The sequence below is a fragment of the Cervus elaphus genome, chromosome 3 (assembly GCF_910594005.1).
Source record: "Cervus elaphus chromosome 3, mCerEla1.1, whole genome shotgun sequence".
Lineage (NCBI taxonomy): Eukaryota > Metazoa > Chordata > Mammalia > Artiodactyla > Cervidae > Cervus > Cervus elaphus.
In genome coordinates, this window is record NC_057817.1 from 55,151,189 (window position 1) to 55,165,560 (window position 14,372).

A 14,372-nucleotide genomic window follows, 5' to 3' on the forward strand; every position below is an offset into this window, starting at 1 on the left:
ATTTCACCAATCTCTTCCTGTTGATGGATATTTAGATTATTCTAAACATGCAGTGCTGTACTTCCTTATACAATTAATTTTAAATTTATGCAAGTATGTCCAAAGAATACAGCTAGCAGGGAATTTGCTGCATTAGAGAGGATATTCCTTTAGTGTTCTATTAGATTTTGTCAAATACTACTGCTTTCTAAAGCCATTTAGTTGTTGCCCATTACAGGAGGTTTTTGTGTAGACAATATGTCTTGAGAAGATGGACAGTGGGATAGCTTTTGGGGTTTTTTTGGTCTTTATGTCTTTATTTTTACATAAGGCAATGCAAAATGAGGCAGTTCTTCAAAGGGTGACTTGGAGCCAGAAATTCCATCCCGAGCGTGAAAGTGTTAGTCGCTCAGTCGTGTCCAACTCTTTGTGACCCTGTGGACTACAGCCCACCAGGCACCTCTGTCCATGGGATTCTCCAGGCTTTTTTAAAAAGTTATTTATTTGGCTGCACCGAAACTTAGTTGCAGCATACAGACTCTTAGTTGTGTCTTGTGAGATGTAGTTCCCTGACCCAGGTTCCCTGCATTGGCCACGGGACCACCAGGGGAGTCCTGGGATAGCTTTAAAATAGAGCGGTTTGGGGAACTTACATGGCAAGAAGGATCAGTGATCAGTGCAAAGAAATAGAGGAAAACAGTAGAATGGGAAAGACTGGAAATGTCTTCAAGAAAATTAGAGATACCAAGGGAACATTTCGTGCGAAGATGGGCACAATAAAGGACAGAAATGGTATGGACCTAACAGAAGCAGAAGATATTAAGAAGAGGTGGCAAGAATACACAGAAGAACGGTACAAAAAAGATCTTCATGACCCAGATAACCACGATGGTGTGATCACCCTAGAGCCAGACATCCTAGAATGCAAAGTCAAGTGGGCCTTAGGAAGCGTCACTATGAACTAGTGGAGGTGATGGAATTCCGGTTGAGCTATTTCAAATCCTAAAAGATGATGCTGTGAAAATGTTGCACTCAATGTGCCAGCACATTTGGAAAACTCACCAGTGACCACAGGACTGGAAAAGGTCAGTTTTCATTCCAATCTCAAAGAAAGGCAATGCCAGAGAATGCCCAAACTACCGCACGATTGCATTCATCTCGCACGCTAGCAGAATAATGAAAAATTATCCAAGCGAGACTTCAACAGTACATGAACCAAGAACTTCCACGTGTTCAAGCTGGATTTAGAAAAGGCAGAGGAACCAGAGATCAAATTGCCAACATCCATTGAATCATGGAAAAAGCAAGAGTATTCCAGAAAAACATCTATTTCTGCTTTATTGACTATGCCAGAGTCTTTGACTTTGTGGATCACAACAAACTGGAAAATTCTTTAAGAGACGGGAATACCAGACCACCTTCCCTGCCTCCTGAGAAATCTGTATGCAGGTCAAGAAGCAACAGTTAGAACTGGACATGGAACAATGGACTGGGAACAACATTGGGAAAGGAGTACATCAAGGCTGTATTTTGTCACCCTGCTTATTTATTTAGCTTTTATGCAGAGTACATCATGCGAAATGCTGGGCTGGATGAAGCACAAGTTGGAATCAAGATTGCCAAGAGAAATATCAATAACTTCAGATAGGCAGATGACACCGCCCTTATGGCAGAGAGTGAAGAGGAACTAAAGAGCCTCTTGGTGAAAGTGGAGGAGGAGGGTGAAAAAGCTGGCTTAAAACTCAACATTCAAAAAACTAAGATATGGCATCTCGTCCCATCGCTTCATGGCAAGTAGATGGGGAAACAATGGAAACAATGACAGACTTTGCAGCATATTAAAAAGAAGAGACATTACTTCACCGACAAAGGTCTGCTTATTCAAAGCTATGGTTTTTCCAGTAGTTGTGTAGATGTGAGAGTTGGACTATAAAGAAAGCTGAGCAAAGAAGTGATGCTTTTGAACTGTGGTGTTGGAGAAGACTCTTGAGAGTCCCTTGGACTGCAGGGAGATCAAACCAGTCAATCCTAAAGAAAATCAGTCCTGAATTGGAAGGACTGATGCTAAAGCTGAAGCTCCAATAGTTTGGCCACCTGATGTGAAGAATTGATTCATTGGAAAAGACCCTAGTGCTGGGAAAGATTTAAGGCAGGAGGAGAAGGGGATGACAAAGGATGAAATGGTTGGATGGCATCACCGACTCGATGGATATGAGTTTGAACAAGCTCTGGGAGTTGGTGATGGACAGGGAAGCCTGACGTGCTGCAGTTCATGGGGTCGCAAAGAGTTGGACACAACTGAGTGACTAAACTGAGGAGCCGAAGGAAGGTGAAGTAAATGCGGTGATGTAATTAGCCTGTGTGAGTTAAAAACAGTGAAGTGTGAGAATTCTTAGTTATCTTTATAATATATAAAATACATAATTCTTCTGTTTAGAGGGCTTTAATTTTGTCAGTTAATTTCTTTTTTTTTTTTTTTTTTTTGCCTATTGTGGGTTCTTTTTTTTTTTTTATTAGTTGGAGGCTAATTACTTCACAACATTTCAGTGGGTTTTGTCATACATTGATATGAATCAGCCATAGATTTACACGTATTCCCCATCCCGATCCCCCCTCCCACCCAGTTAATTTCTAAACAAGGAAATTGGCTATGTGGGAGAGGTTGTGATTTTGCTTCTTAGAGGGATAGTAGTGGTTAGACTAAAGTATGTACAGAAAGATTCGGGGTTCCTGTAGTTTGGAGGATGTTTTGTGTATGACTGTGAATAGGAGAGAAACTTAGCAGTGAAGAGAAGAGATTTCACATGAGCCTCAGAGTATGATGTGTATTTATTGCTTGAGCTTAATTGTGCCTTAGGGAGTTGGAACAGATCTGAAGGAAGCTTCCTCTCAGGTTCCCTTTTTACCATGAGGTGTACTGATGGGAATGTAGAGGAAGTCATTAGCCTGGGGTTTGGTGAAGAGGACTGCTATTTTAATGGCATTGGACTTCAAATAAAACATTAAACTTCCATGTCCCTTTCTGCCTGAAGAAAATGAGAGGGTTGGGGAAACAAAGATGATTAGGAAATGGAAAAAAATCAGAAATTTCTTTAAAAAAAATCCTTTAAACATTCAAAAGGAGATCTCCTCACTTTGTCTTTCTTTGATATTCTCCAAAAGATAACCTATGTTTCTAGTTTGATTTTTTTTTCACCCCCCACCCCCCAAACCAGGGCAATTAAATATTGCAGGACTTAGTTATGGTCAGCAGGGGGCTCCCATTGCTTATCTGTCAGTCCAGGGACCTCCAACAAAAGGATGGAGCAGAGAGTAAGTTCCTGTTCCAGAATTGCTTCCTCTGAAAATGCCATTAAACCATTACTACCTTTCAGGGCATCAAATGGGAAAAGTGTCCGGGATATTGGAACAAAAGCCGCCCATGTCTCTAAATGAGGGTCCTTAATGAGACTGGTTATGACCCACAGTTTTATGGGAGTTGTTTGTTGGAGGGTTAATGCCCTTCCATTTATCCTGGGTACTTCCGAACTTTGTCTCCCGCCCCTCTGGTCCCTCTGCTTTTGTTTTCTCTTAAACCTTTTGACTAGTAACTTAGCGTGTTTTCCTAATTCAAACTTCCCTTAGCCTTTTTTTCTTCCCACTCCCTTTGGCACTTTTATTTGTCCCACTTTGACTCTTCCAGCTGGTCCCATGGGAGATATAAGGGATTTGTAAAAGAAGGAAACCAGACCTTGTAGAGCACTCATTAATTGTGATGAAAATTGAGAGCTGGTGTTTAAATAAGGGTTGGAGGAATAGTCGTTGGTCCAGAAGCACATTTAAAGTTCCTGAGAGTAAATGAGGTGATTTCCCGCGCCCTTTGCACATCTCCCTCAGCTCGGTGCATTTGACCACACTTAACTTCTGGTTGCTTTCTTACAGGAAAGTGACTTAGTCTGTTATCTGAACTTTTTCATGAATAGATGACAGTTCAAGGAACTGAAAAATCTGATGGGCTTCATGCTTTTTTGGTCTGAAGGGTGGCAGAGAGATATGGGACAGAGAACATGATTCAGGTGAATTCTTATACAATTCTAAGGTTTCAGTTTAGAATATCAGTTTTCTGATTTTAAAAATCTCTTTTCCAGGGCAGCAGAGAAAAAAGTGGTAAAAATTACATCTGAAATACCACAGACTGAGGTAGGTCATTTGTTTCAGAAGAGCAGTCTATATATATCTTTCTGTTTCTTACCCTTTATTTTATCTGTGTCATCACTTTAAAATATTTACTCATAAGCAGAAAATCAGTATTGACAGATTTAGGTAGTGATGCATTTTTACACCAGCTACACTTGGGAATATATTTGGGCTGGCATAGTTGCCTTTGAAGCCCTAATCTTTTGTATAGTATTCTGGTCTTAGTGGTAACTCTTTTTAAGACGTTTATAAACTGGGATTAGAGTTAGAGGATTGTACCTTGAAAGAGATGAAAAGTTAAAAGGGAAGCTGTCACTCACCAGTTACTACTAGCTAGCTGATGAGATAGAAATTTCTCTGGATTCTGTCTCAGAATCTCTGAAACCAGGTTCCAGTCAAGATCTGTGGGCTTTTTTTGTACGTTTAAAGTAGAGATGGCATAGGACAATGCTGCTTCATTTCTTTTTTTTTCCTGGTATCTCATTTCTGACTGAAAGAGTACACAACTAGTGTTGGAACCAAGCTGTTCCTTTGATCCATTTTCAAAGGTCAACCAAACACAGCTTTTGTCTTCTTGGCTTGATGTAGAATGTGGGTTTTATTTTATTCCTTCCCTTTTGTTTTTGAGGACATGAATGTAATAATAGTCTTTTTGTGTTTGCTTTCTGGAAAGGGCTGTTGAGTTAGGCCTGGGATGGATACAACCTGATATCCTCTATGATTGTCAGCATAACTCAGTTTAGACCTTAAGAAATTACTCCTGATGTTCTAAAGGTATACATCTCTAAATGACTTTTCTCTTAAAAGAAGTAAACCAGGAATTAAATTTTTCTCTGTCCTTTCTTTTGTCTGTTATCACTTAGAGGATGCAGAAGAGAGCTGAACGATTCAATGTACCTGTGAGTTTGGAGAGTAAGAAAGCTGCCCGGGCAGCTAGGTGAGTTTCCCAGCTATTTAGATCTGAGATAGTGATAATATTAAGGTGAAGGGGTGTGGTAGGTTTTAAATATAGTTTATTTAAAATAGAATAGAGGCCTTGCTGAAAAGAAAGGCTCTCTTGGCTCTGTACAGAACATGTCTGCTGACTGGATGTAGTAGCTATAGATTGGTTTTTATTAACAAGCAGGGTTTCTGTAATAGGAAAAAGACAGGAGCTGAGTGTTACTCCCGATTCTGATGAGGCTACATTTTAGTTTATTCTCTGGACTCTTGGTGAGAAAAAGAGTCAACTGAACCTCTTTCATGGAGTTGTTAGAATTAGCTAATGATTGCAAGGCTTGAGATCACAAGCAAGAAGTGCCATATGTACACTTGACACGGATACAAACCAGGAGTGTGAACAGCTTCCTAAAATTTAGCTTGTTTTCCTTTCTACAGATTTGGGATTTCTCCAGTTCCATCAAAAGGTAAGAATATAGAGACTTCTGAAAAAGTTATCTTTATATTTTTACTTTTTTGGCACAACAGATTTTATTTCTCCAAATTAAGGTAAACTTGTTAGCTCTGGCAGCCTTTAAGAGGTTGTTAAATTCACCTTTTTGCTTTAGATAAAGCCATTTTCAAGCCTTTCCGGGCAATTTAGAGAAGGTACTAAAGTTTGAGAGAATAGGAAGCAGTGCCAACGTTTGTTTTCCTTTTCTTGGATATCTTCAGAGAACGTTCTAGTATCAGCTTTATTCTGGTGTCTCAAATCAGCATATAATTATTATGTACCTGTCCAGTGTTACATTACCTAGTGTGAGTGGCAAGAGGAAAAAGAGTATCTTTTACCTTTTAAGAATTTACAAGGAAATAATCTTGGTTATGCTTAAAGACTTAGCCACGAGGATTATATCACTGTATTATTTATAGTGATCAATAACTGGAAACAGTGTAATATACAATAGAGAACTGGTTAAGTAAATGTGTACCATAGAACAGTTAGAAGACCATGAAGATGTTTAAAATAATACTGTTTAAAGTTGTATCTGTCCCATTTGTCAGGGAAGTGGGAAAAGCAAGTTATAAAATATTTGTAGTATGTTCCCCTTTCCCAATACAAGTACATGTATGGATAGGAAAAAAAGATTAGAGGGATATATACTAAGTTGATAACATTCATTGTCTCTGGTTGGTGGAATTTCAAATGGCTTCTTTTTGCTTAAATTTTAAAATTTTCTACAGTGAACATGTATCTGTAATAAATTAAGGGAAAAAAAATCTATTCTTTTTAAAAAGAACATAGTACTTGTTCTGAGAGACTTTAAATGTACTTGCCAGATAAAATACAGACTTCCTAGTGGCCTGTTAAAAGTTTCAAGTCTGTTAAGAAAATGTCCTTCAAAGATCTTGTAGACTTTCACTGTGACTTTTAAAAGACCAGCAAAATTCTGGTCACTGTGGCTACATACTTTAAAAACAAAATATTTTCTGACATTTCATTATATCAGGAGAGAGAGCATAGGATTGGTAATGGAATAGCAGAAGTTGATATTATTTAATGGTGTTATTTGAAGAAAGACTAAAGTTAAAATTAATGCTTAGCCTAAAAAGGAAAGTTGACCAATAAAATAAAAGGAAATATTGTTTTATGAGTGAACATAAAAATATGTAAATAGTTCCTTGTACATAGGTTATGGTAAAAATCAAGTCCAGGACTTCCCTGGTGGTCCAGTGGTTACCAATCCCCCTGCCAGCACAGGGGACACAGGTTCCATCCCTGGTCCAGAAAGATTCCGTGTGCAACTAAAGCCCGTCTGCCACAACTACCGAGCCTGTGCTCCCTAGAGCCCATGCTCCGCAATAAGAGAAGCCACCGCAAGGAGAAGCCCATGTATCTCACTGCAGCCCTGCCCACTCACTGCAGCTAGAGAAAGCCCACATGCAGCAACAAAGACCCTGTGTAGCCAAAACGAATGAATGAATGAATTAAAAAATTTCAAAAAAAACAGTTGAGTGTATACCTGAAATTTACAGTGGAAAGTTAGGGAGCTAGTTGCAGTATTGAGATTGCTTAAACTAAAATTCTGAAAAGTTTTACATAACTAATTATTGACTAGAATAGGGTTGAGCCTAGAGGCTAATATGCTGCTTGCTTCTAAGTGATAATTTCAGGATAGAACATTGGCTTTAAGTAGTTATAATTTTAACTGTCTATGATAGTAGCTCTGCATCTTTGTCTAGATATGATGTCTTTTCTCTTTGAACAGCTTTATTGAGATATAACTCATATATCATCCAACTCATCCTCTTAAGTATATGATCCAGTGTTTTTTAAATATATTCAGATGGTTGTGCAGCTATCATCATAGACTGATTTTAGGACATACTCATCACCCCCAAAAGAAACCCCACACCCATTAGCTTTTCTCATCTGCTTTCTCTGTCCTCACAAGCAACCAGTAAGTTTTTTCTATATATGTTAGTTTGCCTTCATATAAATAGCATCATACAGTTCATGGTCTTTGTGACTGGCTTCTTTCACTTCACATAATGGATACCAGGTTTGTCCCTATTTTAGGATTTCTTGTTGGGTAATGTTACATCGTACTGATGTGTAATGCGTTTTATCTACCCCTCAGTTGACTGTATGGTTGGGTTGTTTTCACTTTTTGGCTACTATGGCTAATGCTGCTGTGAACATTCATATACAAGTTTTTATGTGGCTATGTATTTTCATTTCTCTAGAGGTATATACATATAAGTAAAATTGCTAGGTCATATGGTAGGTTCTATGTTTAACTCTTCGAAGAACTGCCAGACTTCTCCAAATTGGCTATACTATTTTATGTTCCCAGCAGCAGTGAATGCAGATACTAGATGTCATCTCTACCTTTTCTTTACCTTTATAAGATAAAGGACATTTTTCCTATGTATGATTTTTATCCTGTCTAACTTCATTTCAAGACTTTCAGCTTTCTTTATGACTTCTAAGAATATAAAATAAAACTTTTTTCTTTCTTTCTTTAGGTCTGTCGTCTGACACCAAGCCTATGGTAAGAAATCTTTTTTTTCTTCTCTTAACCTTAACTCTATACAGTTAGTTTTAAGTTAGGGATTTCCTCCTCCTCTCCAGATAAGAGGAAACAGATCATATGAATTTGATGACTATTTTCAGTACAGTATTTTATGTCCTGAATAGAATGAATTGTTTGAGGTACTGAGAGGTCAGGAAATTCTTGCATCTTCAGAGTCATAAATATTTTCCTTCTTACCACCCCTCTTAGGAAAAAATAAAAAGATTTTGTTAGCTAGAGGATAATCCGTATAACTTCTATGGTACTAGAGTTTTAGACCTCACCCAGTGGCTTTTGGATAATGTCTAACTCTTAATTACCACAGGAGAATCTGTGGAAGCAACTTATGAGTTCTGTCTGTAGATACTGGTCATTTTCAACACTACCTGTTAAATACCAGAGAGTAAAGACTAGGATAATATGTCTTCTGGACTATTATGACTTGTCAGCATGCTTAGAAAATGCAAACAGATGATGTGAAATATGTTTCACTTTATGAAACCTTGCTCTTGGAGTTACAGTTCAATAATTAAACTGAAGGTGAAATGTTTTAGTAGTAGTAGTAGTAGTTATTAGCAGTGGTAGTAGTGAAGGAAATGTCCCAGATATCTTTATATCATCTTGTACATCAAGGCTTCCAAGAAAAAGGAAGTAAGAGAATTGAGTTGGGTGCTGGTAGTGTGTTTGTCTTCTGAAGAATGGAGAGCTTCAGTGGTAGTTTCTGTTTGCTAGGAGATCGAGTTAAGAATTACCTGCAAAGCCTTGGTATAGACATTAACAATTTTGAACTGTGAATGATGGACTTGTTTAGAGGTGATGATTTAGACATTTGTTTGCTTTTTCAAGCAGTGTTTGGCCTACTTTGATCTTAAACCCTCCTTAGGCTTTTGCCACCTTTGATGAATGAAGGAGGCAGGGCTAAATCTCTCACTGCATTCCAGGAGAGGTCTTTTAATAATTAGTGGCATGAATGAGTGCTGCTTAGTTTCCTAATTTGGCACATAGGGTATCTTTGATGTTGTATAGGCTTAATTGAACTCTTAGCTTTGGATCATAGTTTGTACCTCTGTGTTTTCTGTTTTGATTTTTTTTAATATGTTTCCCCCCCTATATTTTTGTAGGTTAACCTGGATAAGCTAAAAGAAAGAGCTCAAAGGTTTGGTTTGAATGTCTCTTCAATCTCCAGAAAGGTAAGGTACTATTTTTGCAACATTAGAGCAGCTTGGGGTTGCATAGTTTGGAAATGACTGTCCTAAGAATAGAACTGGCTACTCAGCACTTCATTTAATGCAGTCCTTTGACTGTCACCTCCTCTCACTATCGATTACATTATGGAAATTGTTTCACAAAGTTAATTGTTGTTTTCTACAGGTTGTTTGCATAACTTCCACACTGGCTGTTAGAATAAATAAGGTCTATATTTTTCGTAGTTAAGATGTTGGATTCAGTGATGTTACATTTGCTTTAACTTCTGATATAGGTATATTAGAAATTAAATAATCAGGGGAAGACAGTCTTGTCATTAGGCAAAGATACCTGAAAATAAAATTAGGAGGTTCTGTAGAAAAACACTGAGAAAGTTACTTTATTCTTTCTACCCTTCTGCTAACTGACACTGTTTAGTTTAAGCAAGATGACTCTTGACACCATGCTCTGTGGAGTGATCAATTCTACAGGACATTGTTGTGTTTCGAGTTTTGCTAGACACATTAGAGAAAATGCTAGAGCGAGTAGTCTCTTAATCTTTGTTCTGTGAGGATGAGAGCATGTTTCTTGGTTGTTGAGGTGATAGTTGGATTAAGGGAAGATTATTTTAAATCAGAAAAACCATCATTAGAAAAAAAATATTTCCCACTCAAGTATGGAAGCATTTAGCGCTCTAGAAATCCATTGGAAAAAACTGATCTGACAATAGTTATACTTTTGCTCAGGAAAAAAGCTGAGCATATAAAAGTTGTGTTCCTCTGGGACTCATAACCTTGAACACAACTGTGCTTCATCTTCCTTCCCTTTGGGTTACATGTTTTATGTTTACCGGAAATACAACATCGACTTTTTGCCCAACTTGATGCTGAAACCGTAGGTATTCAGTAGGAGTATTTGGTGGTTTATGTGGACTGAAATAAGGGATTTGAGAGGGAGGCAGAATGTATAATTCTTAAACCACATGCAGCTTAATTGGGAAGAGTTACTATAAACCAGAAGTGTTTCGTTAGGTGGTCAGGGGGAAGGGTGCCTTGTATCTGTGGCCCTGATTTTTATCTTGTCTCCTTTTGTATATGAGGCTTCGGTATCTGAGAATCTCAGCAATAACTGCACTCCTCTAGGGAATTGGATTAGTTTGTGTGTTGGAAGGCAGAGGTACAAAAGGCACCCACTGAACTGAGATTGTATCGTATCTTTGCTACCCCATGGAGTGTAGCCCACCAGGCTCCTCTGTCCGTGGGATTTTCCAGGCAAGAATACTGGAATGGGTTGCCATTTCCTTCTCCCGGGGATCTTCCCAACCCAGGGATTGAACCCAGGTCTCCCGCATTGCAGGCAGATGCTTTAACCTCTGTGCCATCAGGGAAGCCTGAGATTGTATCGTGATACTGAAAAATGAAGCAGCTCCATATAATAGGTGGATTAGTTTATTATAGGGTAACTTACTTACAGGTAGCAGATAAGGTAGCGTTTTGCTACCTGAAGTATTGGCAGCTGTACTCTACACTGTGGAGGGGCCAATGGGGCTCTTTGTGTATTTAGTTAACCCAGGCTTTGAGGGTACATGCTTGGAAACAGGAAGTATGTTTCCAAGTCAAGGTTATAAATGGGTAACTAGTCTCATGGATGCCGAGAATACATCATTGAAGGCCTTCATTGTTTCAGAGGCTAAACAGCACAAAGGCCACCTAGACCTCATGATCATTAAACAATATTAACTACAAAGTCCTTGATGACAGAGAAGAGATTTACTAAACAGTGCAGCTCTAGGTAGGGTCAGTGGAAGGACAGGAGGAGCTGAATGGATCCAAGATGGCATCAGTTATGCTAACAGCCATACATTATATGTTCAATCAAAATTAACAAAATTGGACTTTGTACCTCCCACTACTGAGCTCATATAGACCCATTCCTGAGAGGAATTTGTGTTTTGCTGTGTGCTGTCCACCTAACTTACGTGAGGATATCAGTCTTTTCTCTTCTCTGGAATCTTTCTCTATATTTGACCTGTTTTCAGCCTCCACAGGATGCTGAGTAAAACATGAAAAGATATATTTATTAATTTTGAGCAAATTACTGAACTTCTTTGGTCCTCATCTATAAAACTAGGAGTAATACCTAACACCATGTTGTGGAGAATAAATAATTGTAATAAATAATTGCAGTTCCCTAACATAGTGACTGTGGTGTTGGAGAAGACTCTTGAGAGTCCCTTGGACTGCAAGGAGATCCAGCCAGTCCATCCTAAAGGAGATCAGTCCTGGGTGTTCATTGGAAGGACTGATGCTGAAGCTGAAACTCCAATACTTTGGCCACCTCATGCGAAGAGTTGACTCATTGGAAAAGACGCTGATGGTGGGAGGGATTGGGGGCAGGAGGAGAAGGGGGCGACAGAGGATGAGATGGCTGGATGGCATCACTTACTCGATGGGCATGAGTTTGAGTAAACTCCGGGAGTTTGTGATGGACAGGGATGCCTGGCGTGCTGCGATTCATGGGGTCGCAAAGAGTCAGACACGATTGAGCAACTGAACTGAACATAGTGACACTTTGACCCTCAATATAAACTAGTTTTCTTCTTTAGTTTTCAGTTCAGGTTTTATCACCTTGAGTCAATTAATTTCCGTGTTTCAGTTGATCATTGATAAGATTTTAGTTCCCATTTTAAATTCTCAGGAGTTAACATGAGAGAGTGGTCGTTGGGGGAGCTCTGCATGAGCTCTGTTCTGACATTCACTGTCATACTTGTTCTGGAGCAGTGCTTCCCAAGTTCTGTGGTGAAAGCCTAGTTTTTAAAATTTTCCCATTCATTACAGAGAGGTACTTTTGTGAAGCAAAAATGTCAAAGACATGTTAAATTACTTTGGAAGTTTTTAAATGGTTTCTGAACTTATTGCAGGCTGGTAACAGTTTGGGGGGCAAGCATTAGGAGGCAGACTACGTTTTGAGTAGCACTATTCTAGACTATATATGGTTTCTTCTGAGGACCACTTTTCTTGGAAGCTTGTGACTTTTTGAGATGTTCTCTTTGAGTATACATTCCATTTGCATTGATCATAAATTCCAGTTTTCAGAATTATCCTGTTAGCAGTGGTTTGCTCTAATGTGCCTCATAAACCAGTAAAATGCCTGAGAAAATGTCCTTGCTATTTTTTGCTGAGCACCACTGTTCCATAGAACTTTCTGTGATGATGGAAATATTCTGCACAGTGTTGTTCTATTGAATAATCTGTTGTGTAATACAGGCACACCTCAGAAATACTGTGAATTCAGTTCCAGACCACCACAGTACCGTGAATATTGCAGTAACGTGAGTCACAAACAAGTAGTGTACATACCTAAATTGAAAAGTACTTTATTGCTTAAAAAAGTGCTGTCATGAAGGAAATATTATGTGTGGTTTAACATTTATATAGTAAAATATAAATCATATGCTGTGTGGAGTTGTCCGTTCAGTTCAGTTCAGTTCAGTCCCTCAGACATGTCCGACTCTTTGGGATCCCATGGACTGCAGCACGCCAGGCTTCCCAGTCCATCACCAACTCCCGGAGTTCACTCAAACTCATGTCCATTGAGTTGGTGATGCCATCCAACCATCTCCTCCTCTGTATCCCCTTCTCCTCTCGCCTTCAGTCTTTATTGGGCATCTACTGACCTGGGGAGTTCATCTTTCAGTGTCCTATCTTTTTGCCTTTTCATACTGTTCATGGGGTTCTCAAGGCAGGAATACTGAAGTGGTTTGCCATTCCCTTCTCCAGTGAACCAATTCTGTCAGAACTCTCCACCGCGACCGGTCCATCGTGGATGGCCCTACATGGGCATGGCTCATAGTTTCATTGAGTTAGACAAGACTGTGGTCCATGTGATTAGATTTGTTCCTTTTCTGTGATTGTGTGTGGAGCTGTAGACAAATGTATTTGCTAGGGAGTTTCTTAAAACAATGGGGTTTGCCACATTGTTTCTCTGTACTGTGCAATGCTGTTTAATACCATCTTTCCTACAGAATAAGTTCTTTCAGAATTGGAGTCAGTGCTTTCAAACCCAACTGCTGCTTTATCAACTAAGTTTATGTAACATTTTAAATCTTTTGTTGTCATTTCAGCAGTCACAGCATTTTCACCAGGAGTATATTTTATCTCAAGAAATCACTTTCTTTTTTTAAAAAGTTTATTTATTTTGGCTGTCCTGGGTCTTCATTGCGGTGCCTGGGCTCTTTGTTGCTGCTGGAGAGCTTTTTCTGCTTGTGGTGTGCAGGCTTCTTATCGTGGTGGCTTCTTTTGTTGCAGAGCACAGGTTCTAGAGTGTGGACTCAGTAGTTGTGGCACACCTTAGTTGCCCCAAAGTATGCAGGGTCTTAGCTCTCGGACAGGGAATTGAAGCTGTGTCCCCTACATTGGCAGGTGGATTCTTAACCACTGAACCACCAGGGAAATCCTAAGAAACCACTTTCTTTGCTCATCCACAAGCAACTCCTCATCCATTCAAGTTTTACTGACTTTCTGCAATTCAGTCACATCTTCAGGCTCCAGTTCTAATTCTGGTTCTTTAGCTGTTTCCACCACATCTGCAGTTAACTTCCTGTACTGAAGTCTTGAACTTCTCAAAGTCACCTGTGAGTGTTGGAATCAACTTTTTCCAAACTGCTGTTATGTTGATTTTTTTACCTCTTTCCATGAATCAAACTGTTCTTGATGTCATCTCGAATGGTGAATCCTTTCTGGAAGGTTTTCAGTTTGCTTTGCCCAGATTCATCAAAGGAATCACTACATGTGGCCTTATGAAAAGAATTTCTTAAATAATAAGACTTGAAAGTTGAAATTATTCTTTGATCTGTAGGCTGCAGAAGGGATGTTGTATGAGAGGGAGTGGAAACAACATTAATCTCACTTTACATCTCTGTCAGAGCTCTTGGGTGACCAGGGACGTTGTCAGGGAGTAGTAATACTTTGAAAGTATACTTTTTTCCTGAGCAGTAGGTCTCAACAGTTGGCTTAAAATATTCAGTGAACTGTTGTA

At 39.1% G+C, this 14,372-nt stretch overlaps 1 protein-coding gene across 3 annotated transcripts in view; it reads left to right on the forward strand.

The window, feature by feature from the left end:
* The window catches only part of LOC122685762 (SAP domain containing ribonucleoprotein), a 47,746-nt gene that overhangs the window by 12,050 nt on the left and 21,324 nt on the right, over positions 1–14,372 (forward strand). For 2 of the 3 annotated variants that reach the window (XM_043890685.1, XM_043890678.1), the window contains 5 exons: positions 4,107–4,158; positions 5,019–5,092; positions 5,533–5,561; positions 8,104–8,129; positions 9,272–9,340. In XM_043890685.1, coding sequence (XP_043746620.1) covers positions 4,107–4,158; positions 5,019–5,092; positions 5,533–5,561; positions 8,104–8,129; positions 9,272–9,340 — 250 coding nt within the window. Of the gene's footprint in view, positions 1–4,106; positions 4,159–5,018; positions 5,093–5,532; positions 5,562–8,103; positions 8,130–9,271; positions 9,341–10,241; positions 10,247–14,372 lie in introns of all 3 variants that reach the window. The other variant, XM_043890687.1, reaches the window with a different exon arrangement.